This window comes from Rhynchophorus ferrugineus, unplaced genomic scaffold, assembly GCF_030347505.1.
Source record: "Rhynchophorus ferrugineus isolate W39M unplaced genomic scaffold, kcgeb_rfMv2 rfM4, whole genome shotgun sequence".
NCBI lineage: Eukaryota > Metazoa > Arthropoda > Insecta > Coleoptera > Curculionidae > Rhynchophorus > Rhynchophorus ferrugineus.
This window is the reverse complement of record NW_027472583.1, coordinates 19,292,817-19,320,472: the sequence shown is the minus strand read 5'-3', so window position 1 is coordinate 19,320,472 and position 27,656 is coordinate 19,292,817. Positions and strand designations below refer to the sequence as shown.

Here is a 27,656-nt window from a genome sequence, read left to right as displayed (position 1 = left end):
CGAAACTGAGGCCTATTTTGAAGCAAATTACAAATCGTACTGCAACAATGGTATCGAAAAGTTTGGGGGTCACTATAATCAGTATATCATCCTTGAAGGGAATTATGTTGAATTAAAAAAAACAAATTTTGCCAAAAAATGTGTTTTACTATGGTAGGCCGGGGACTTTTAAATTTTCTTGTTATATCATAGGCAGTTAGGATAGTAGGTTCTCCATACATAACAATATAAACGATAATCTTATTTTATTGAGTCTAGAGTATGTATATTATTATGTAGTATGATTAAATAATATTTGTGAGATATTAAAATATTGTTATTCTATTCAAACGTTCAACAGCAAAATTTAATTTTAAATTTTTTTTCAGGAAATAAAATATTCAGGAATTGTAAGAAATGTTTCTCAGAATTGAATATAATTAATAAAAACTTACCCTTTTACTATATGTTTTCATATAAAGCCGTTATAGAAGAACATACGAAAGTTGGAGAGTATTTTACATAAAATATATTATTTTTTCTTGGGCTCTTCTCGACACATCGTTTTTAAAGCCAAATAACTCAATAAAATCTAAAACCCTTCTCGTGTGAACAAGGGTTCTGGCCACAAAAAGAGCACAAAATGAAAACCATAATATAATAACCTCTATCATTTATAAAGGAAATTGGCCATTACTAAAAAAAGAAGAAAAAGGTGAAAACAGTAAAAGTTTCAAAATGGAACGAATACCGAAAAAAGTAAAATTTCTTTTATGTTCGTTTATATTTTAAATAAAAGTAATAACGTAAGTTATTTAATTAAATTATTTAATGATATGAAAAAACGACAAGAGTTAGTGTGTAAGTCTCCGGTAACCTTTATTGTTCTGTTCATAACGGGTACTTTCTTATATAATGTTTTTAATTATTTAATTTATACATTAAAATGGAAAGCATTCTATAGCTATATTATGTGCTTGTATGTATTTTGATGCCATTCTTCATTTGGAAAAAGGTATTTAGTGAGAAAATTTGGTAAATTATATATTAACTGAAATATTTTCATAATTTTTTACATTTTCTTATCTTGTTGGCAACGATAGCGCGTCGAAAGAACGATGTTGGTTTGGGATATATCTAATAATCGACCCATTTAGCACTGCTTCGGTGTTTGATATCTTGAACCAACTCATAGTGCATTGATTGCGAATTTTTGCAAGGCATGGCCGAGTGTTGCCATACACGAAAATGACATTACGTCTGTTAATTGCTCTTTCTGGTATTTTTTGCAGTACCACGTTATTACATTTATTCAATTGACGTGGGTAGACATCTGTAGTAACAGTTTCATTCCGTTTTAGTAGCTAGAACTACACTACACAATGCTAATCTCACTATATGCATATTAAAACTGTTTCGTGTGCTTTCCTCGAATAAATCATGACTTTTTGCGTTTGGGATTGTTACAATAGATTCACTTTTCGTCAAACTTTTTTGTCCAATAAGAAATGCAACCGTGATTTTGAATTGGTGAAAATATGTATCAATTCGCATAGTAGCAATTTTTGCTCCTTTATCCAAAAGAATACAACAACTAAAAGGAAAGGAAATATCCTTTCCCATTTTGCATGTCTGCCGTCTGCATATAGTTGATTCATCAACTGCTTGGCTGTCTGAGAGTTCTTTGAGAATTTGAGCTGGGTTTTCCGCTAACAAGTGTTGTAATTCATTGTATTTGCACGTTTATAGTCCTCTAGGCCATTCTTTATCATTGACCGATAATTGGAATATGAAGGCGCAGCATCACCATAATTTCCTAAACGTATTTGGTGGATTTCCGAAGCAGATTTATCAAAACAATTTTAAGTATTCCGTCATTAGTGCCTCTATATATCCAATAACCCAATAATAATAGTTAATGGAAGACAGTTTTGCTATGACTATAAGAAATCAGAACAATAGAATTTAATTGTTATATTAGGTTGCCAATATATATCGCTGAGTGAACTTACATTAAGTTAGTGAGTTAAAGAATCTAGTAAACACTAAAGTGTCGGCCATTTTTCACAATATAGTTTTTAATTGTTTAATAAATAATAGTAAATGAAGGAAGACATTGTTATTGATAATAGGTGGCTTGATAATAATAAAAAAATTCTGCGTTTGCGGCTTTAAGATGATAAATTTATATGACGGAACATATCAAAATCGATCAACTCTTCACTACTATGAGAGATTTGGTTACTACAAAATCCAAATTACTAAGTTAAATAAAATGAGTTCCAGATTGGATATTTGTGACGGAGCATCTTTGAAATTCGATCGAAAATCAAACATTTTCTTTAGGACTGATATTCATAATTTAGTGTTTCATTCCAAATTTGAAGCAACGAAAAAATGACAAGCAAAAAGAGGTTTAATATCAAGAAAAAACTTCTTGATTAATATAAAAAAAACCTTGTAAAACCATACAATTCTTGGAGCTTATAGGATACATTAGCTCAAAATTCTTGATAGTCTGAGTACAGCATTAAACTTCGCTTATTGTACAACCATCCTCTTTATTTACAAATATGATAACGAAAATTACAACGATATAATTCAATATAATATGCAAATCAGGAATATATTATGTTGCTTAATGTTTTAAGTTTTGGCATCGATAAAAGTAATGCGATGTTATAGTTTGAAGTATTAAAATATTTGATTGTATCTTCAATTGATCTTCTTCTCTTTAAAATGGAGTTCTCCTAAATTTGTTGAGTACATTGTATGTCCTAACAATTTGAACCTTATTTCACTTATTTTCGCAATTATTCTTTATATTGTGTACGTTTCAATAAAGGAACATTAATTTTCGTCTTAGGATCAGAATTTGTCTTAAGAATTTTTATATGCAACTGTTCCTTAAGGTTATAAAAATAATCTGACTTTATAATTTTATCAGTTTTGCATTAATCTATGAACAACATTTCTATACAAAGCATAGTAATATAAATGATTCGGGATTCGTAATCCATGAGTAACTTCATTGTTCATCCAAAGGTAAAAAATCCTTTAGAATAATAAATTTTAAAGCTATATTTAATGTTGAACTGCAAGATAAAATGATGGATATATTCCTGTTGTATTAAACATAAAACTTGAGTAATTAGCAAAAATAGGAATATTAGCAGCTGATCATTGTGAAATTTGATGGAAAATGGTGAAAGCCGAAGAAAGATGATAATAACAACAAATATAAAACACAAAAATTTATTATTATATTCAAAGAAATGCATACAGTGCATTTTAGTCGAAATGTAACTACAAGTATTTTTTTTAACTAAGAAATAAATAGACAGTTAACTTAAGTATAAACATAACTAAATAAGGAACATCGATTGCCAATGAATTTTCAACAATATCATTCAGTTTGGTTCGGTAGATTGATTTTTGGTGTTTTCGACAAACACGCACACATTTTTGGTGCAGACAATCCTTATCCTTAATAGCAATAATAAAAGTAGGATAATACATACACATATAATTTGCAGACTATATTACATCGTGTACTATCGGCGAACTAAAATTGTACCGAATTATAATTCATTGTTATGATGGGCGGATATCTAATTATTTCGATGTTAATTTTTTACAATCAACTTCGATCAATTCGAGTCAAAATCAACTTTAGTGAATATTAGATTCGCGCTTTGGATGTCTCCGTCGCATGGGTTGCTTCCCCAGAACGGTTCTGGACATCTTCTTTGTTAGAAGCGGCTGTTCGAATAGTTTTTCGGTGAACTGGTCGAGCAATAGGATATGATAGCCCATACGCAGTTACTGTAGCCACTTTGTAATATAAGTTATTAGGGATTCGTGATTCATGAGTAAATTCATGTTTCATCCATCCATGCGGTAAGACAAAGTAGAAAATCCTTTAAAAGAATACATTCTAAAGATAAAATTGTGAGTATATTCATGTTGTAATAAACCTAAAATTTGAGTAATAGGCAAGATATAGGAATATTAGCAGCCGGTCATTGTCAAACTTGATGGAAAATTGTGAAAGCCGGAGAAACATATACCAATATTGCAGTGATGAATTAATAACAACAAATATAAAACACTAAATTTTATTATCATATTCAAAGAAATGCAGACAGTGCATTTTAATCGAAATGTAACTACACATATTATTATTAACTAAGAAATAAATAGACAGTTTAACTTAAGTATAAACATAACTAAATAAGGAACATCGATTGCCAATGAATTTCAACAATATCGTTTAGTTTGGTTCGGTAGATTGATTTTTGGCGTCTTCGACAAACACGCATACATTTTTGGTGCGGACAATCCTTATCGTTAACAGCAATAACTAAAGTAGGATAATACATACACATATAATGTGTAGACTATATTACATCCTGTACTATTGGCGAACTAAAATTGTACCGAATTATATTTACATGAAATTATAATTCATTGTTATGTTGGGCGGTCATCTAATTATTTCGATGTTGATTTTTTACAATCGAATTCGATCAATTCGAGTCAAAACCAACTTTGGTGAATATTAGATTCGCGCTTTGGAATTGGTTATTATTTGCCACTAGTTCCGTAATATTTGACGGCAGCAGCGATGGCCGCCCTGGCGAAGTCTCCGTCGCACGGGCTGCTTCCCCAGAACGGTCCTGGACATCCTCTTTGTTCGAAGCAACTGTTCGAATAGTCTTTCGGCGAACTGGCTGAGCAACAGGATACGATAGCCCATACGCAGTTACTGGGGCCACTAGCCGCTCGTGGTGGAGGTGGTGTTGGAGTAGTGGTAGTAGTAGTGACGCTTTGAGTATTGTGGATCAGAGGTGGTCGACTTTGTGATGGACGGGGAGCTCTTGTTGGCGTAACTTCCGATTCCTTGTCAACATCTGTAAAGTTATGAATAATAGATTAGATACCGTGCTAATTCAGAGTTTTAAAATTACACCAGACATGTCTAAAATGCTTTAGGACATATTATGTATACAAATAAATATTTTATGTTTAAAAGATGCACCTAGAAAAAGAAGGAACCAGAGGTTTCAAAGGTTTCCATGTTCTATTTCTCCATGGCAAAATAATAAAATAACGATGTAATTTACGAACACGAGTCTTTGAAATTTTTGACCGATTTCTAGTCGAATGCTAAATTTTCATTATTCATAAGCCTTTTAATTTTTTTAATTCACGAACATGAAGGAAGATTCTTATAGAATAAACGAAAATAACTAAAACCGCACGAGTTTGTGCACTGAATCTCACAGTCCAACAACCCAATTTGACTCAGACTGGCTAAATGTTAATTTGTATTTTTATGATACTTGTTCCAAGAAATATTAATTGGAATGTTGTACTAGCTAATTCTTATAAAAGTATCACTTCGTGGGAGTAACAATTACTTTATATACACATTAGCTGGAGACAGTGAGCGGCTAAATAGAATATCAAATTTATTTTTTAACCTTGTTAAAATATTGCTCTGTATGTATTGTGAAATTATTGATATGGAAGCAAAATTTAAAATCTTAATAACATTGATTCATTATCCAAAATTACCAATGAAATTAATTCGAGATCAATTCGTCCAATAATATGAATGTGAAGATAAAAAAAAGAATTATTGAATGATTTGTTACGTCGAATACAACCAATTTTCTTGTCAGATTAAATATTTTTAAATATAAGATGCTTGCATTTATTATGATCATTTCTTTGGTTATGGTGTCTGTATTTTGGGATGCGCATGGAATAATTTTCATTAACTATCTTGAAAAAGAGATTATTAACAGCGACTATTGCATAGCGTTGTTACATAGCGGATTGAAGGGCGAAATCGCAGAAAAACGGCCTCATTTGAGGAAAAGGAAAGTGCTGCTTCACCAAGACAATGCACTGTGTCACAAGTCAGTGAAAACGATGACAAAAATTCATGATTTGAGTTTCGAATTGCTTCCACATCCACTGTATTCTTCAGATCTGGCCCCCAGCGACTATTTCCTGTTCTCAGATCTCAAAAGAATCCTCGTTGGGAAGAAATTTTCGTCGAATGAGGCCTATTTTGAAGGACAAATAGTACTACAAAAATGGTATCGAAAAGTTGGAGAGTTGCTATAATCAGTGTATCACCCTTGAAGGGAATTATGTTGAATAAAAAAAACTAATTTTGCCAAAAAAATTTAACCACTAGACCCTAGAAACATTTGTCCACAATATTTCTATGCGGTCTTATATGCTATAGTTAGTGCTGAAAAAGCAAACTACGACTCTCGATTTTCCGTCACATCAGATATCTGATTATTTTGGACAAAGATTTTGTGAAAACATTATATCTGCTTTTGGATTTTGAGGTTTTCCCTCGATTTACCCCCCTTCCCCTCAACATATCCGGATTTGGTTCCAATGGAACCACCTCGGAAGTGCACTCTGTTGGATAAAAAAAGTATTTTGAATATCTGCCCACAGTTGACAGAGAAATCGGTGAACATACATTAAAAAAAATAGAACGAAAAAATGAAACGAAAATAGAACCTCCTCCTTTTTCGATGTCGGTTAAGAAAGATGAGTTTGCGTCTATTACTCGTTTTGTTTCCAACAATACGTCATTTGCTCTGTTCGGCTTATGTCGGTAGATAACTTCATTCGGTTCTAGTAGCTTATAATACTCTACATCTTTCTGATCCTACTATATGCAGAGTAAGACTTTATGGCAATGATATTACCCTTCGGTGTCGATGTGGATTGATCTCATTGCGCTTGATTCATCAATTGCTAAGCTGCGTTTTGGTCTAATAACTGTTGTAATCTATTATCTTTGAATATATTTGGTTCTTAATTACCAAAATTATCACTTTATAATCGCGCGTAATTGAAACGAAACTTGACAAATGGTCGAGCATCACCATAAGTTTCTAAAAGTGTTTGATTGGCTTTGGTGGCAGATCTCTTCAAATCAAAATACAAAAGTGATGAATATCGAAAACGTAATTTTAGGTATTCTTTAATTAATGTCTGTGTACACTGAGTAATTCAATAATACTAAATTAAAAACTGCAATTTTTTATTTAAATTATAATTTTATCTAAATTTTCGCCAATAGATATCGCTGACCAAATTATAAGCCAGCACCTGAGAGTAAAATTATTAACTGCACTTAGAGTACTTACTTCCACTTAATGGCATTCCCACCATTTCCACGGTACCCCAAACAGGAGCATCGTTGTCATCATCACCACCAAGTCTATCACCTACGTCCGTATTGGGTTTGCTCGTAGTTTTCGGTGGAAGATATTCCGGTGCTTGGTATGGAGGTTTTAAGGGATTGTCCACTGGTGATCCGGGATTACTATATACTGACTGCGGAGGATAAAATATCGGATATCTGTTGGATATACTGAATACTGGTATCACGTAAGGTCTGGAAATTGTATACGTAGCTGGCCTCCATACCTGTATAAAAATACCAGTCATTAACTTTCACGTCTTTTAGTACAATAGTTGATTCCAGTTTTTTTTTTTGGTTAGAGAAAATTGTTTTGTCAGCTATTAGTAAACATATAATAATGAAATTATGTTAAAAATTTGACATATTTCTTAAAACACCCATTTCTTAAACATTCTTGTACAATTATGTCGGCGTCTAAGCATGTCTTAGTGATTTTTGTTTTAATTCATTAGGGTGACAACACTAGAATTTTAATGTGTCTTGAAACGTACTTCTAGAATTGGAAGAATACATGAAACTTGACTAAAGTTGTTGTAAATATCTTGTTACTGTGCTCAGATTTTACTAAAATGTATATATGTTGTCAAATTTATTATAGAATAACTGAAACCTACGTTCAATAAAAACATTCAACATAGCCTTTACTTGTAAATGTTATCATGTCTTATTTCTCACTATGAGACCAGATACTAAAGAAGAAGTCGGAAAAGAAAAAGTACTAAATTATAATAGGTCAATTGAAAAGTCGCCGGCCTGACACATAGATAGCGCTACTAGAATTAAATCCATATGTTTTTAGTTAGCCCTAACCCTCCAAAGATGCGTGTAGAAGTTTTAGTGCTGTGGGATCATTAGTTTGTGAATTATAGCATTTTGAGTGAAGCAAGTTTTGTTACTGTGAAAAAATGGATAAAAAGAAATTTGGCGCGTTTCCTTTCGTGAAATATTGCTTTCTGAAGGGAAAAAATACAGTTGAAGCAAAAACTTGGCTTGATGCCGAGTTTTCGGGCACTGGCCCAGGAAAATCAACCTTCAAGGATTGGTATGCTAAGTTTAAACGGTGAACGTAGACTAAAACGTTTTACACCACCTGATCTGATTACTGGATTAGATATTAGACTTTAGAATAAGCTTTAGAATAAGACTAATTAATTAAGATAATATTTTATACAGAAGATCGCTTAATGAAGTGATTTTCTGCATTCCATGTAAATATAATATAGACATAAGAAATACTTATTGCCTATAGAGCAGATTGTGGAATCACAAAGACTAAAAGAAAACTATGGTAGCCCGGGGACTTTGAATTGACCTGTTAGATAGTTGCATATATCGATGCTGTAACTTTGTTATTTAGATATATCGTATCGTAACTTATAACTCCATTAATTCTCCTACAATATTGATCACTGTATTCGCAATATGATTGATTATTTTTCAAAGAGTGACCTTAGCTAAATTTAGTTCTTAAAGAAATACAAAAATGTAATCTATAAACATGTCAAACATAACTTCTGTTCAAACATACATCTTGTTCACTTCCCTGTAGTCTGGATACCAAGTTTGTCCAAACCTACCGGAAACTGGAGAATGCATAGAAAATAATTCCTAATGATGTGGTGCGTTTAAACATATGCGAAACAGTAGTAAGAGTCTCAGTTTAGCCATTGTGATTTCTTATATGGGATATCTTATATCTTCTTATGAGACTTCAAAGATTTCACACTTATCAAAAACCACTGGTCTTCCTCTATATAAATGCTATTCTATTCAAATATTTATGTTTATTATTTTTTGAAATTTTGATTTATTTTTTTTAGGAATATTCGTTGTTTCATTGTCAATGTTGGACTATGGCCAGGGCTATAGTGGAACTAGTTATAGTTTGAGTTCAGGCAGAATTATTTTATTAATTCAAATTAACCGTGATTAATATCAAATTTCGAAAATTTTTTTCGAATTGTTTGCAAATCAGGATTACGCAAAATCAAAGCTTTTCTACATATTTGTTGTGTAACTCCAGGATATAAATAAACATTTGGCGTTTATTTCTATGACACCTAAATATTTACATTTTTTAGAGTGCTAATAAAAAATACCGTTCTTTCTATGGGGATTCTCTAATGTGAGACATTACAGTTCATTATTTTTTTTTGGAAGTTTGCGTAATTCATTTGGTTGGTATTTAAGATGCCATCCTTGATATTTTGATGAGTTTGATTGCCTAAACAATAGGTATAGACAAATATTTTTTATACGCCGAAAAAAATCACCAAAGGTTATATTACAATAGTTTTAACGCCATTCTACAAGTACCAATGAGCCTATAATGACGCGTTTTAATTTCAATTAAGTATTTATAGGTAGGTATCCACTTACTTCGCGCTTACTCTTTGTTGAGGTCGTTTTATAAAATTTTATTATCTTCTAGTGTCATTAAAAGTAGCAGTTTTATTATGTAATCGCATTCTTATTATATTGATTAGAAGTGAGCGTAAAACTGATTATGTCACTGCTGTTATTAATACTGATGATTACTAATATCCAGGTTTTGGCCTAAAAATAATTAGTTTGCTATTGTATTGGTCTTGACATTTTTTAATTATTTTATAGTTATTTTAAATAACGAGTTTTTTAGTCTCATATACTGTTATTTCGATAATTTTAGGTAAAGTAAAAGTTCGACTTGTTTGCACAAATTTTTCATTTAGAAAGTTTATTTAAACTTTTAATTAATTCCGCCTTCAATGATCTGAGACTTTCTATATGGTAGTAGTATTAAATATATAGTATTATAAATAATTACTATACATGTATATAGGCCTCGATATATGCATATTAAAATAAACTACAGAAACAATAAATTTAAAAGTAAATTAAATTTTCAACATTTCAGTTACAGCAGACTCTCGTTATTGTTAACTAATTCAAACCAAGTGCAATTGTTATAACTATTAATCGTAGTTTATCCCAATATCAAAGTTATAACTATTTATTCAATTCAATATATGATATTATTTACTTATTTTTTTATTCTTTAAAGTAGTTTTTATTAAAATTTAGTTGTTATAAATTTTAAATGTAATTACGTGAATTATATATTAATATGTTACGTACTTGTGATGCATCTAATAGAGATACATAGTTCTGATTGGGACTGTAGTAGCTCCTTTTACGTTTCACACCAGATTCTGCACTTGAAGCTTCACTACTTAATATGTCGACATCATCTTGTTTGGCAACTTCAGTTTTTAATGCTTTAGCTTGAGTGTGTCTTACTGCTAGTACTGAGAGGCACATCAGCATCAATGTGGCAGTTCCGGTATTCATTTTTCTGCAAAAAAGATATCTTATGAAAACAAGTCAAATAATAGATCAATGACGAGAAATGTCGATAATTTAACTAATTTCTATATTAATTAATGATTCTCGAAATAAAAATAGTAAACTCGCATCAACCACCTGTTTTTCACATTTAAAAATGTAGTATCAAAAATAAGCCTAAAATGTGTGATATTATATCATCTAAATACTTATACTTCATTACCTTTTGTTCATTTGGCCGATAATAAGGAAACATATGGAAATATTGTTATATTTTTACAGAAAACTAACTGAGCAGTCCATTAATGATTGCTTTGACCAGATGTATTTTTTTCATGCTCCTTCGTCAACAAAACTGATATACAAAAGATATGTACAAAATATCAACTAAAGTTATCGATTATTTGATATATTCCTTTAGAAAATTTCTTCGTTTATCGGAAGATAAACAGGAAAAAGTGATTTTCGTTGGGTTTGATAATCATAATTTGATGTTCGATTCCAACTTCAAGGTGATAATGAGTTAAAGAAGCAATAAAGGAAAATATGATTAGAAGCAGTTGGGGCGAACTCTTTGGACAATGGGAAAGCGCCTTACTATAACTTACTCTAACTAATATGACAAATAAGTTTGAAACTTGGCTGTATAAGGAATCTTAAACCTACTTCTTGTACAACAATCTCGTTTTTTAACTTGAAATAAGTTATGTGAATCAAAAGCAACGTAAGTGGTTTCATCAGGATAAAAAAGATGGTGAAAGAGAGAGGATTGAATATCAAGGTGATGGATGAATTGAGATGGTCATCTGACAGAGAACAACAAAATACATCATATTGGAGAAAAAACAATGCAATAAACTTTGCAGAATTAAGAAAGCAGATATAAATGAGAAGCATGTGGTCTTCAATCATTTGAATATTATAATATTACTGTAAGTAAAAATTATACCTAATAAAAGAAATATGATTTTATGTATAACATTTTCCCAATATTTGAAATAATATAATAAATAACATATTGTCAAAAGTTCAGTACGCAAAATTTTATAAAAATTAAGACAAGCGGTTTAAAAAGTTTTTCCAATAATTTTATTGTTGACCATTTTGTACTTTATAAGTTCAAGACAATGCTAATTTCATTAAGTTTACTTCGATCTTTGATCGCGTAAATTTTTTGATTTATAACTACTTTTAATTCGATTGGAACACATTATTTTTATTACATGGAACTTGCTTTGTTAACAATAAGTTGGTACTTTCTATATTCTGCTTTCCAATAATTAATTTAAATATTGGACCATAAAACTTCATGTGTATATTGTGAAAAATCGGCTGTGTGTTACGTTTTTTCTATGCCATACTAAATAATGTCAGTTCTTATCAAAATCTGTGTACAGTTTCTGGAGCATGATTGCATTAAATGCGAAAGCGGAACGATGACTATAGCCGCACCGAAGCCAATATAGAATATTGTATTTTAATGTGTAATATATCATTATTACCATAATGTAGTACGGATCGAAATATTAATGGTATAGTTGGAGGTATTATAAATTGTTCACCTATAGCATTAAAAATAAAATATTTGAACACATAGCAAGAAGAGGTGATACTGTAAAACGGTGAAATTCTTGGGAAAATATATTAATAGCAATGAATCCGGGTGTATACCGGACGCTAGGTTGATATCTCCAATAATTCGACCTTTTCATTTGGACTGTTGCGCGTTTATTGTTACTTTAATAGAAAATAATATTCTGTAACAGGTTGGAGTCAAGAATGCCATTTAATATTGACATTGTTCGTTGGTCGGAATAATAGTCACGAATTGTTCATGTTCCTTTGTGGTGCCAGGCTACCGGCTAAATAGTTGGTCATAAATTTAAGTAATTTATTATCGCGATGTTCTAATTGATATTATTTTGTAATTTGGCAATGATTTGGTAATAAAGTTTTGTCATAAATAACAAAAATATTTATTAGAAAAAGAACAATCAAATATGAAAGGTTGGTCAAATATGAGCATCTGGCGATGAACTACCAAATTTTGCTTCTTTGCTGAATGAAGCTCTTACGAGAGATCGCTAATTGTTGTTGTTAATGTGTGAATAATTGAGAAAAGGTTTTTTTTACAAGCAGATATACAAATTGCTATCAAAAATCATATAAAACGCAAATTGCAAGCATTTTGAAAGCCTACTCCAAAACTCTCTCGAAAGACAAGAACACTTTCTGCTCCCCATTCCTACCGAATTTTACCTGTTCTGATTGATGCTACCCAGTTTTGGGTACCACCAGTATATAACTTAGCTAATTAAATGAACGTTTCACTAATGAAAAAATTAATGCATATATTTTTTTGAATTAGACCTATTGCTTTATCTGCGATTATAGATATATACCGCTAGTATGCCTATGTTGTTTGTCTTAATTTCTCATAGTACCTATCAATTTAATGTCAACTTTAAGAGGAAAGGACACAATTAACAGCTCTTTAATCTCTTTTTTTGGCATAGTTCTTTAAAATAATCATTTTGTTCAGTAAGAATATTTTTTCGACTGTCCTATATTCTCCAGATATCAATTTCATCAAAAATCAATTTGAATGAAATAGTTCTTCTCTTGTGGAAAGAGCTGATGATTCTACTTATAATTTTAATTCTGTTAATTAATTATATATATATATATATATATATATATATATATATAATGTAATACGATGTTACTAAAAATATAAAATGTTTCATAATTTTTATAATAGTTTTTGATAGTTTGTTCTTTCATGGTTCCGACAATATTGGAGTTATGCAAAGTACAATAGCTTCAGCAGAATTGAAAAATAAATATTATTGTTTAAAGTTAAACAAAATCGTTTAAAACATAAACATAAATATAACATAACATAAATTTGAGCTCTATACAATTATTCTCCATATAAACTTTAACTTATCCCAAATGTTACATTTCTTCTTGCTGTAATATTCTTAAAAATTAGTATTGATTATCATAAAATGAAAATTCTTGAAAATAATTTAAGGCTAATAAGAAATACATTATAGAATACCTGTTTCAAGTGTTTAATTTTTAATATTGCTGAATTACGATATCCCCATTTCTTTCCATTGCAATACAAATATTTTATTTAAAAAAGTGTTTCCATCTCTAGGTATTATATATCAAAACCATAGACCAAGGAAACATATCTAGAGTATTAAAAATTAGTTATAATTACTAAACATAATGGAAAACAAAAAAACTGAGAACATAACATATCAATACACTGACCGTAAAAATGTCATTTTAATATCAAAAATTCGATGATTAAAAATAACGAACATAATTCAGGTTTTCTACCAAATGTAATTAAAACAGTAACCATTAGAAAGCACAAATAATGTCAATAATGAGTGATACTTCCACTTGACTCTAATTATCCTCTCGCGTGGATGTTTGATTTAATGATTGATGCTGGCTGATTGGATGTGAAAACGTTTACATTTTATTCTAGTTGCAATTAGTTGACAATTTATTTCCCCGTCTTGGAAAGCGTTTGAAAGTTAAAATCTATAGTCTAGTATCATATAAATTGTAAATTCGTGTTAGATTTTTAATAAGATCCCCACTGAAAAGATGTAATAAATAATCTTTTTTTGTGCCGTAATTGCTATTAACAGGACGGTGCAAAGAGGGTTGAGTGTAAAATGAAATTACACGAACATTTTGGTACACATAATCGTTTATTGCGCAGCGAAAATTGGGATTTAATCAGAATATTAGAACGAATTGGCTCGTTTTTGGACACAATGAGAAGCATATTTCAACAAGAGAGATTGAATGATTCGTATAATCCGGATGATGAAATTCCTTATCAAAGATCAATAAATAAGATTAATTTCATAATTACATTGTATGATAATATATGTTAAAAATATGTTTACCGCATATTTAGTTGTAACAAGAAATGAAATATGTCGTACACAAATATTGTTGATTAGTCGTCTGACATTTAATAGTGTGGCGACCGCCACGACTCTTTAGGCCCCCACAAAGGTTGGCAACGCCGGTGGATTGGTACCATGCAGTTCTGGAGTATAAAAGGCCATCACGACGACGTCTCGCGCTTTTTTCTTATCACCGTCCCCCTGTAACAGTACCACTTCCACAGCGCTACCGTACTTCCTTCACCTTAACCTAATATCCTGTCAATCCTCCCATCGACCACATGTATCAATCGCAAGTTGAAATAAACAACTTTGATTCAACCAGTGTTTTTAGTTCCCGTGCAAATTCCTTCCAAAAATAGTAGTGAGTGTTCTGATAGATAACCGCAGCGGCAGCCACACGTTTCGACCGACCGACCGACCCGACGAACATTTCCTACAATTGGTGACCCCGACGTGATCAAAGTGCCTAACAGGTAAATCAACTCAACATAAGCCACTCGACAGGTGCTTGACACGTGCATGGAAGGATAGCACGAGGAACGGAACTCATCAACATCACGTGGTCGACGACATCCCACGAGACTAGCCCGATGGACGAAAACCACAGAAGCCCATCATGTATACCAGCAACACATGAGCACCCTCGCATCACGAAACGGGACACGTAACACATTTACAGGTACCCTCAAACAAAGCTAAATGCCTCAAGACGAACGACGTCCTGCTACAGCTCCGATGGCAGCTGATCCCGTAAAACTCCTCGCTCAGGTTGGGATCCCCATCTCATCAGCAGTCCCCGGGCGTTTGTTTGCGTGATTGCGGGTGCATTCCGGAACTTGCACCACATATAGGTACGTTCCACGGCTGTTCCACTAGGAGGGGAGTTATGTGGCGACCGCCACGACCCTTTAGGCCACCACCAATTCACCATCAACAACTACAAAGGTTGGCAACGCCGGTGGATTGGTACCATGCAGTTCTGGAGTATAAAAGGCCATCACGACGACGTCTCGCGCTCTTTTCTTATCACCGTCCCCCTGTAACAGTACCACTTCCACAGCGCTACCGTACTTCCTTCACCTTAACCTAATATCCTGTCAATCCTCCCATCGACCACATGTATCAATCGCAAGTTGAAATAAACAACTTTGATTCAACCAGTGTTTTTAGTTCCCGTGCAAATTCCTTCCAAAAATAGTAGTGAGTGTTCTGATAGATAACCGCAGCGGCAGCCACACGTTTCGACCGACCGACCGACCCGACGAACATTTCCTACAATAGAAACTCTGCATGATGCCCGATGAGAGTAATATTTGAGTAGAAGTTTTAGATTCCAAATATGAGAAAAATCACTTTTTATCAAGACAATGATCAATCTCTAACAGTTCATAAAATGTTCATTTTAGTGGCCAGTCTTCCAATTCACTTCTTCACTCAAATTATTCGTATATCTTAAGAATGTTCATGTGATAAATTATTTTCATCGAATAAACGGAACAGCAATAAAAGTGTGATTCCAGATTCTCAATTCAGTAACGAAATCAATCACTAGAACAAGCGGATTGAAGTTTAGTGAGATTATATTGAAGAATAAATTGTTTTAGTGTTGCAGTTTAAACTTAGTATTATGTTTATTTTATATTTTTTGCGTGTTACATATTATTAGACGAAATTCAGTAAGATAAATTATTTGAGCAACAAATGGGGATATCAATTATTAAAGTAAGTTTGATGGTAAGTGCCATGGTAGATTCTATAATAGGAGTTAAAGTGGAAGGGTATACTTTGTATCCCCGTCTATAACTGCTTCTTAAGACGATTTAGTTTGTAAAGTCTAGCTTTAATTTGAAACTTCTTGTCGATTTTCTCCATTTAATCTAATTACTTTATTATTTATTCGACTCAGGTGTCAATTATAATTCTATAATTGTAAATTAACACGATAGCTCAACTCTATTATAACCAAACATTCTAATAATATTTGTGATAATTTATTTTGTGTAGAATTTTGGAAATATGCGATGTATACATTTTGATATATCTATTTTGTGTACTAGTTTGCGGATTTTCAACTGACAGTTATCACTCCATTTGGTCGATTATTGCAACATACGTCTTGAAAACCTTACCGTATATTATATATGTTATGTTTACAAAATATTTAGCAATAATAAAGCCTAAAAATGTCATGCACTTACTAATAAGATTTACATTGATTATTTAAACATTAATAATTATATTTCATCAGTATAGTAACAGTGGTAAATGATAATTATATCATCATAATTTTTGGAATTATTATACTAGATGTTTATTTGTATTCTGATGCTGATTCCGGGGTGATTCTTCCCAACTGTTACGTCATGTAGCTGAGTATTTTAATGCAAAATGATGCATTTGTGTCTATCTATTATTGTCATTTATTTTAGCTACAATACGTCATTTTAATTTGTTCAATTGGCAATTGTAGACATCTTCAGTAATGGTTTAATTCAGTTTTATCAGCTTATAATACACTACATTTTGCTGAACCCACCATATGCATAGCAAGACTTTGTTATGGCTATAAATATTTCACTCATGACACCATTATACCATCACTTTTGGGGCGCTTACACCTGAGATTGTTATAGTAAATACACTTTTTATCACTAATCACAAGACGCCACAGAAAACTCTTCTTTTTCTGTCTTTATCTTTTTTCTCTTAATTGATAAGCAATGTGAATATGTAAACGTCCACAAACATTCGTCAACTGCTAAACTATCTGAAAGTTTTTTGAGAGTTTGAGCTAAGTTTTCGTCCAATAAGTCCTGCAGTTCATTTCCTTCGAACTGTACTCGTCGAAAATCGTCACCTCATGAACCGTCACGAATGTCGAAAATACAATTTTGTGCGTTTCATGATTTGTGTATGTAACAGGTCAATTGAAAAGTCCCCGGCCTACCATAGTAAAACGCATTTTCTTTGGAATTTTTTTATTTAATATAATTCCCTTCAAGGGTGATACACTGATTATAGCGACCCTCCAACTTTTGGATACCATTTTTGTAGTATGATTTGTCCTTTGCTTCAAAATAGGCCTCAGTTTCGGCGATCACCTTTCATTCGATGAATATTTCCTTCCATCGAGCATTCTTTTGAGATCTGAGAACAGGAAAAAGTCGCTGGGGGCCAGATCTGGAGAATAATGTGGATGGATGGTTATTTGCCGCCATCGTTTTCACTGACTTGTCATATGGACATTGTCTTGGTGAAGCACTTTCTTTTCGTCAAATGCGGCCGTTTTTCGGCGATTTCGTCATTCAAACGGTCCAATAACGCTAAGTGATAGTCGCTGTTGATGTTCCTTCCTTTTTAACGGTAGCCAATGAAAATTATTCTATGCGCGTCCCAAAATACAGACGCCATAACCTTGCCAGCCGACAGTTGCGTTTTCCCAAATATCAAAGCATCGAATGTAACAGTTAAATTAAATTATTTAACAATTGTGTTTATCCATATTTCCCCTTTTTCACCAATATATATCGCTGAACGAAATACATACAAACACCCAATATACAACCGCAATATTTTAAAGTAAATTACTTCAGGGACCACCCTCGTATATACCTTCAGCATTAAAATTCTGCGTTTTCGCTTTCTGAAAACCGAAACTTTGGGTTTATTAAATGATTTTTGTTTGGATAACCTCGATTCTCCAAGCTTATTCCCAAATTAATTTTCTGATCACACATTTCTCGTGGTTGACACTGGCGGAATTTGTTTTGATTCTTTACGGTTTTCCCGAACAAGAACTATCATTACCGACGAGGAACACATCTTAAACGTTTTACTGACATAACAACTTAACAGTAAAAAGTTTCGTAAAATGTTTCGTATAAAATATAAAATAGGGATATAGTTCGTGGCTTGTGTTAGGTAGTAATACCCTGAAACAGGCGCATATTATTTATTTATATATGTGGATTAACTGGGGCTTTATTTTCGTTTAAAAACAACGTATTAGAACGGTTTAATGCATAAGTAAGTAGCGATTTAAAGTAAAGCTAGATAAGATATTTGCATGGAAAGTACTGTTATGTTAGGTTTTGCCTCAAGACATCCTGAATGAAAAAATTAATTAAAATATTCTGTATTATACGAGGATAACATTTTATACCGGGATTGTGCATCGATATTTTCTATAATATTGCTTAATTCGATATATTCGGCTTTTAGCACTCAATATTCATCGTATTTCCATGATATAGGATCAAGTGATAATAAATATAATAATATATTTGGAAATGAAAGGATTTTTAGAAAAAGAACTCCTTCAAATATTAATTCAAATATAGCAAATTTGTTAGGATTACAAAAAAGTCTTTTTCATTCAACAAAGAAAGACCTCAGTTCTAACTAAGCCTTGGATGATTTAAATTATCATTAGACAGATATAAACAACATCGAATTTTTCTTCCATTTTCGAATTGAACTCGAAGTGTAATTTTCTATTTTTTCAATAAAATCCATTGAACGAACTTATCTCGATAAAATTTCATTTTACCCTCCTACTCCAGATGTGTATGTTTCTTTCGCTGCTAGCTCTGAACCAATTACTCCCATGATATCCATTTATAACTTATGAATATTCATTAATATCTAGTAATTGTTATTCATTCTGAGTATAAGAACACATTTATGGGAAACAGAAACGAATATTCTTGCATAGAAGTTGTCTGTAAACTTAGAAGACGTGGCTGTGATATTATTGTACTAACGATCATCATCAGACATTGAGAATATTATATAATTACAAAATTCAATCAAAATATTACGCAAAAAAAGGTAGCGGTTTTATTATTGTAGCAAGAATCATGTCATTCAATAATGTTAAAATTTCGAGAGTAATTAAATAATTAATAAAATTCTGTCAAAAATTCAATGGAGGTAATAATTTTAATACATTGGTAATTGTTTTATGTTATTTGTTGTATAACGATATTGTGAGTTATATAAAAAAAGAAAAGCTTATTTTGTTACTTAAATACCTTACCTTGCTATTTAAATTCTCTGTGATGAAATACACTACTTTTTAATAATATTTAATCAGTTTTCTCTATCGTATAATTGTAGCCACATCACTTAATTAAATTACTTTTACTACGGGATAATCAGCGCGTTATTTCAGTTCATTCATCAAGAAGTTAAAGGATTCCCAACACCGGACGACTGCGACACAGCGGCAATTAATACGAATAAACAACGCAAACTACTCGCACGTAAATAATTCGGTTGTATCGTCGTTTCTGCGAACTTATGCATCTACAAAAAACCGAGCTCCCACGAATCACTCTTGTAATCTAACCGAACCTTTCGATCTACCGAGAATCGAAAAGAATCAGTCGTAATGTCTAAGAGATTCGTATTTACCATATTAATAGACACATTAAATGTGAAATGTTATTTATGAATATATTAATTTTAAATTGTTTAAGGTCACTATGTGGATTTATATGGTTCTTTAATTTTACGTTTTCTGAGAGATGGCTCTACTGATGGGACTAGAAAATTTGAAGAGTGCGCGTTGGTTAGCTAATTTTCTATTCGAACTTTTCGATGTTGAAGATGAACCATATGTGAATCGTTGGTAAATGAAATCGAGCCATTTTTGAAGCTAATGATTATTGGCAATCAAAAGTGAATAGTGTTTGACAACACTGTATGAAAGAGATCATGCCACAAAGGATTGGAAATCCCGTATTAACACCAATGAAGATGATGTTGTTTACTATATGGTTTTGAAAAGGAATTAATGATCGATAGTCCCTTAAATCTTGCTAAACCTTTAATTCGACTCTACACTTTCAAGAAAAAATGAGATTGAAGCAGCCGACTGAAAAAAAGAACACCCAATCCAGGGTTTGACAGTTTATGAGTTATTTGTATTTAATTTGAGATATAAATACATATTTGGTATTTACAATTGAGTTACTTCTTAAATATGTAATTAGTATATCAAATACCTGACGCTTAGGTGATTTGTACTTAGTATTTTAAATACTTATGGCTTCATAATATATTTGAACATACATACATTTGCTGCTGAAAATACCGCTCGATAATTTTCGTAAGCATGGCGAGCGCTATATATATAACTATTTAAAGTTACTGCAGGTAATACTGCACGCGTTCTCTACGTCATATTGTAGAACTGTATCTTCTGTATACGGCCGATCTGCCCACCACAAAAATAACTACTGTGGCAAAATACGCAGACGACACAGCAATCTTAGCATCCCATAAGATCCAGTCACAGCATCAAGAAACCTACAAACCCACCTGGAGTAAATATAATTATGGTTGAAGACATGGCGCATTAAAGTCAATGAAACAAAATCCACGCTTGTAACATTTACTCTGCGTAGAAGAACATATCCACCAGTGAATATCAATCATCGTCAACTCCCCCAAGCAGAGCATGTTAAATATCTTGATATGAACTTAGATCGACTCCTAACCTGGAAGAAGCACATACTCTCTAAACGGAAACAACTTGGACTTAAACTATATCAAATGTATTGGCTCATCGGGCGCAAATCCAAGTTATCGTTAGATAATAAGGTATTGCTGTATGAGTCTATACTCAAGCCTGTTCGGTCATATGGAATCCAACTATGGGGTACCGTTAGTAATTTTGATATATACATCATTCAACGGTTTCAAAATAAGGTGTTGCGTGCCATTGTTGATGCTTCGTACTATATTTCAAATAAAGTGATACAACGCGATATTCCTCTAGAACCTATAACGAGTGTAATTCAACGTGTTTGTGTGAAATACTTCGAAAGAGTGTCAGTGCAACCCAATGTAATCGCTAATCAGCTAAATATGCGACGTGATAGTGAAGTACGTAGACTAAAACGTTTAACATCACCTGATCTGATTATTGGATATATGTAGACTTTAGAATAAGCTTTAGAATAAAACTAATTAATTAAGATAATATTTTATACAAAAGATCGCTTAATGAAGTGATTTTCTACATGCCATGTATATATAATATAGACATAAGAAATACTTATTGCCAATAGGGCAGAGTGTGGAATCAAAATAGTAATAAAAAAATATATTGTAGAAGCTGTAATGGAATCATCATCTACCTCTGACATGTTTTATGAAGATGAAAGACAACAGATCAAAAGCGAGGAATTTATATTTTTGCAATTGATAAAGAGAAATTACAAAAAAATACGAAATAATGCCTGGGAGCACTCTAAGTAGCATTATTTGTAAAGAAGATGATTATTTTATTGTTTTTAGCCAGAAAGGTGAGAAAAGTTAAAATATGTCATGTATGATGAATTAGTGTTTGAAATGTACATTTTTGGTCTTTGCTTGAGTATCATAAAAAATTCAAAATAGGTTGTTCTTAATCAATTATTTATGTCTCCATTTTAGTTTTGAAAGATCTTGAAGGGCCTGAATCAAATATGTAAAATTAGGTCATAAATCTAATATTGTCAGAAGTAGTAAACACTTCATTAAACAGTATGAGTAATGGTTTGGTTGAATCTTTATGATTATGAAAGTTGTCTGCACAATAAGTGTCGCCTTAAATAGAATAAAAAATTGTTCGAATTTAGGTAACTTAGAAGCTCACTTAAATAAAGTTGGCTCTATCATCATCATTCTGAATTAAAGCGGGATGTGAATAAGGTGTAAGTCCGGCAATTTTGTGTCACCATCAAGTTTTTTAAGATAAAAAATAAATTGCTTGAGCATTACCTCTAAACTCGTAAACTAAAATCAGACTTAAAGATAAAACAATGAATAACAACTATCGTGTGGAAATGAGGTGATTCTAAATCTTAGACAAGAGATTTGAAACTCGGCAATATAATATAATATTGATAATCATACCAATGAAATCGTGTTTCTCTTAGTGACCAGTTAATATTTAATTATTATTGATTTTAATGGTTTTACATCCATGCTATTTAATATCTTCGGATCTTATAGAATATCAATTAATCCCCATTCGTGGGGCTTGGTTGGCGCAGTGGTAAAGGCGACAGGACGGTCCACCTACTGTTGCGATAACCGCCAGTTCGAATCCTGCTGGGGCATGGTCGTAAATTTATGTCCATGTGATTCCTTAATATTTATGATTGTCCTAGGTAAGAGTACAAAATCCGACAAGGAATATGATGCCAGTTACGCCACTAGCCAGGTTGGGTAAGACCGGACGTCTATAGGCTTAATACCGAGGACCGTGGTTCGGAGCCCACGTTAAACAGAAAGTCCAGTCCAGATAAAGCCTCGTTAGTAAAAGGAGACTTTCAAATATATATAAAATTAAATTACTCCTCATCCAATAAGTATATATTACTACACAACACAATGTAACATTGGAATATGCGATATTTTAAATTTCCTTTTATTTCTTTAGTACATCCTATAATAATTCATACATATTTGTGTTAATAAAGTTTAAAAAAAACGATATTTTTCCTCCTATTTCCTATCTTTTCCAATTCAACCAATTCAATAGATTTTCAGACTTAAACGAATTACTCTTATTATAGTTTTTTCGAATTCAGTATTTTTGTGCTTGCTGTTATTTTGTTTTTCTTGTGCTGACATATCTACATATTTACTTATTCATTATTTGCGGTAAAATTTTTGTCAAAACTAGACAAATTTCCACATTTTTTGGTTTTTTATTCTCTTGACTATATAAATATAAAAGTGTTTTAAATATATAATAAAGAAAAAGCTGACAGAATATGACCAAATTCAAAAAGCAGACAGTATTATTTTTTTTACAAAAACAATAGATAAGTGAACAAACAAAACTTTGGATATGATTTTGGACAGATTTATTCACATTGACAATGTACTCATATAAATTTCAAATACTAAACATATGTTTAAACATATGCTTCTTGCTACTGTTCTGGTAATACCCATAACTAACTGATTTTCACAAATCTTCCTTGAAGCCAACTTTTGTCAAGTCTTTAAAGCTGTGTGTGATATTTTGATAAATTCTGGTTTTTATTTCATTCCAATCGTCTGCTTCAAACACATTGGTTGCGCAGTTTCTATCAGATCAGGATGAAGCATTTCTAGTCCACAAATAACATAATATCGAAAATATTATAGAATAATATATATGCTATTTTGTCTGGCATATTTTTAGTCTTTTTTTGAATTAAGTTTTTAGGAAATTTCGTTTATTGAAATAATATAAGAAAAGAAAATTGGAATTAATTATTTTATTGAAAATGGGATATTTTTTTATTTTGTTCATGAGAAATACTGTTTTGGTTCAAGGATTTTCAAGATCAAAATAAATAATACTTTGAAATAAAATTGATAATATATATATATATATATATATATATATAAAATTTCGTTTATTGAAATAATATAAGAAAAGAAAATTGGAATTAACTATTTTATTGAAAGTGGGATATTTTTTTATTTTGTTCATGAGAAATACTGTTTTGGTTCAAGGATTTTCAAGATCAAAATAAATAATACTTTGAAATAAAATTGATAATATATATATATATATATATATATATATATATATATATATATATATATATATAAATATATATATATATAAATATAATATATATATATATATATATATATATATATATATATATATATATATATATATATATATATATATATATATATATTACGTAGAATAGCGAAAGGAATGTGATTGTTCCTTGAGTCATTGGGAAAAGTAATATTGTATGAGCCATCGCTTGAGGGGTATAAAGAATTAATACATGTTGGCGATACACGTGAGATGACTTCGATAGCAAACGAAGAAAAAACTTGCTATACAATCATCTTATTTTTTATAAAGTAAATATTTACCAGTTAATCATCCCTAGAGAAAAATCCACAAATAGTGAGATTCTAATTATTAAGCTTCTCTTATCAAAAAATAATTTGGTGTATTAACTGTTTGAGATTATTTAACTGCTAACGTTTCCAGATAAACCCTCGTTGGTAAAAAAATAACTAAAATAGTGCAATGTGAACATTTGCCTATAATGTGACTCTTATCAAACCAACGTGACAAAAATCTAAAATATTGCATTTCTAAACATGCTTATTACGGACAATTTAAACAATTCTCATAGGAAATTGCTAAATAATGGGACAATAATAACGGCTAGAATGCATACTGCGCTTGACATTTTACCAAAGTTTAAAATAAAAATATTTCAAGTGCAATTAATTTGTAATTATGTAATTTGTTTAACCTTTGAGACCATATGTGTTCTACATATAAACATTATTCATTAGGTCTATGCTTTTGTGTTCTTATCACTAATAATAAAGTGTCACATTAAAAAATATCGAAAATAATTATAGTTTATGAACAAACTTCGATTAGTAATATTTAATGGACCATTAGAGACATAAAACGATAAAAAGTCCGTTAATTAGTCTTTATGGTCATATATGAACGGAAATTTTCGTTCTAATGGAAAAATTCAGTTTCAGTTATGAGTCATATAGATAGTTGATGATTCGGATTATTATTTTATGGCTATACCCCTAAAATGGTTGAATTAGTGGTTGGTCATAGCTATTTTAATGAAACGGTTATTTATTGAATTCCATTTTGATATGAATTTCTCAGATCGGGTACCATTATATTAAGTTAACCATCTGTCAATAAATCATTAGATAACAAGAATAATTGACAATATTTAGTGCCGTTTTCTTATCGCTAACTTCCGGCAATAAAAAATAAGGTATAATCTTCATGGTACTTTCAGTTTTATACTAAATGTGAAAATTGTGTCAGAGATTGCATTGCTTCGAAGGATATTCAATGTTTCATCTCGAGAATCCCTCTCTATGCAGAATAACGGCAGAAGATAGTACTGGATGATGTTTCGCTTGAATTAAGTAACATATCTATTATTTAATAATATGTAATTTATGATAAACCTGTTCAGCTTTATTAAAAGAATCTTTCTGATGAATCACACACTTTTTATATTTAAATTATTAATATCTTATTAAAATGCCATTGAATCAGTAAAATATTTATAGATTATTACTTTTATTTCATATTAATTCTTGTGTTATATTGTCATATATATTTTTGTAAAATTGTAATTACCATTTTTAAATTAAAAAATATTTTATATTAATATTTTTTTTAAGAAAAGAAAATTGTAATTAACGTTGTTGTTTTAATATAAAGGAGAGTAATAACATATTTTGTATAGAAGAAATTCAAGTTCTGGTCCAAGGATTTTCAAGATCAATGATTTATGTTAATTCGTACCGTTTTATATATATATATATATATATATATATATATATATATATATATATATATATATATATATATATATATATATATATATATAAACGAAACGGAAAGTGGTATACTTGCTGCGAGATTAATACAATTCGTGTTCCGTGAAATCATAAGAAAATAACAAACACAAACACATAAACACACACACACACTAACACTTACGTAGGAGCGTGTAAACAATACGTCGTGGTCGTTGAAATGAGTGGGACTGTGCTCGCTTCGATGTTATTTGCTGAATAATGAACGAACTTGATTTCAGTCTGCATAAATACTAATCTGTTACGCTGAACGAATCATGGGATAGTTTCCCAGCGACGTCACTGGACCCCGCATCACTAAAGCTTATCATAGTTCGGAGAAATAATCGTAATTTCTTGGGAGAATTTGCTTAGAGTCTGATGTCTCTACATACTGATAGTTGATATTCTTTGTTTTCTATAAAAAAACAAGTGATATAATAAAATCGAAAATATCTTTTTGGGGTAATTCATCTAATTTATTTTTCATCATCAAAATACTAAACAAACCTTTGTTTCAAAATAATATTTATCGTTTTATATTGCTTTTTGTTTTAAAGCTTTATATTCAATCAATTTAAAATCATTTTAACTTAAATTTTTTGAATATTCATTTTTTTGATGTCAATGAAGACATTTAATTAATTTGTATAGCAAAATTCATGTTACTATAATTATATATAGTTATTTAATAACAATTTTTAATATCAACAGTATTGTATATTGCCAATTTTTCATAGTATTGTACAAACTTTATTAATAGGTATTGTTTTTCGTGCAATATGAGTGTTTTTGTGGTGCCCTAAGCAATTGCTTAATTTACTTATGGGATAATTTAGTATACCGATAACATGCTTGTTTATCTGAAGCTATATTGTTTACCCATCTGTCAGAAACTTTGTGAATGCCATTTTATTTTTCAAGCATATTTATAACTTGCTGTTTCATAATTGGTCCCATTCTGAATAGTATTTTAGAGGAGTTACGCTTTTAAGTTTCTAATTGGCAGCAATGAGATCTAGCCAGTTGGTGAAAAAGAAAGAAGGAATTTTGAGATCTATGATGATAAATAAATCTGTTTAATTTCTGATCTGTTTCAAATGTTGAAAGGAATTTACGTAACCGAATTTTTGCTTCAGCGACCCACAAAAGTTATTTTTGCATAATGTTATTAATAAATCAATGATTTTGATTTCTAGGTCAAATTGGGGGTATCTTTCGACTAACCATTACAGTTCTTCGGTTTTGAGTCTGATCTGTACTGTATATTGTCTAACTTGTTGTTATTTTATACTTTTAGGAATAGTTTTATAAATATTTAATAATAGCGTAAGTTCCTCTTATGTTGGTTGGGTTTCTTATGGTTATCTTCTGGTAACACCTTCAGTTATCTGTCTTTCGCCTTAAAATTACCATCTCCGAAACAATGAACATATAATCATATATATAATCAGATAAAGTACATTATCGCTAAATTTCCATAAGAATTAGATCGAACTTCTGCAGAAATTCTCCTTTTTACCAACGAGGGTTTATCTGGACTGGACCTATAGTTTAATATGGGCTCCGAATCACGGTACTCGACATTTAGTCTGGCTGGAGACTGGCGAGTAGCCAACTTAGAAATCATCCCAGAAGACATCCGATCTTATCCAGCCTAGTTAGTGCCCTGACTGGGATCATTTTCTTGTCGGATTTTGCACTCTTGTCTAAGGACAATTACAAAATTTAAACAATAATAAACATAAATTTACGACCATACCCCAACATGATTCGAACCCGCGACTATCGCA

At 31.2% G+C, this 27,656-nt stretch overlaps 1 protein-coding gene across 4 annotated transcripts in view; it reads right to left on the bottom strand.

The window, feature by feature from the left end:
- Positions 1-4,083: 4,083 nt before the first annotated feature.
- The window catches only part of hdly (hadley), a 111,337-nt gene continuing 87,764 nt past the window's right edge, over positions 4,084-27,656 (bottom strand). For 2 of the 4 annotated variants that reach the window (XM_076403732.1, XM_076403733.1), the window contains exons 3-5: positions 10,343-10,559; positions 7,167-7,449; positions 4,084-4,892 (exon numbers count right to left, since the gene is read on the bottom strand). In XM_076403732.1, coding sequence (XP_076259847.1) covers positions 4,567-4,892; positions 7,167-7,449; positions 10,343-10,555 — 822 coding nt within the window. In that variant the 5' untranslated portion in view covers positions 10,556-10,559 and the 3' untranslated portion in view covers positions 4,084-4,566. Of the gene's footprint in view, positions 4,893-7,166; positions 7,450-10,342; positions 10,560-19,531; positions 19,670-26,008; positions 26,282-27,656 lie in introns of those variants that run through there. The other 2 variants (XM_076403731.1, XM_076403734.1) reach the window with 2 other exon arrangements.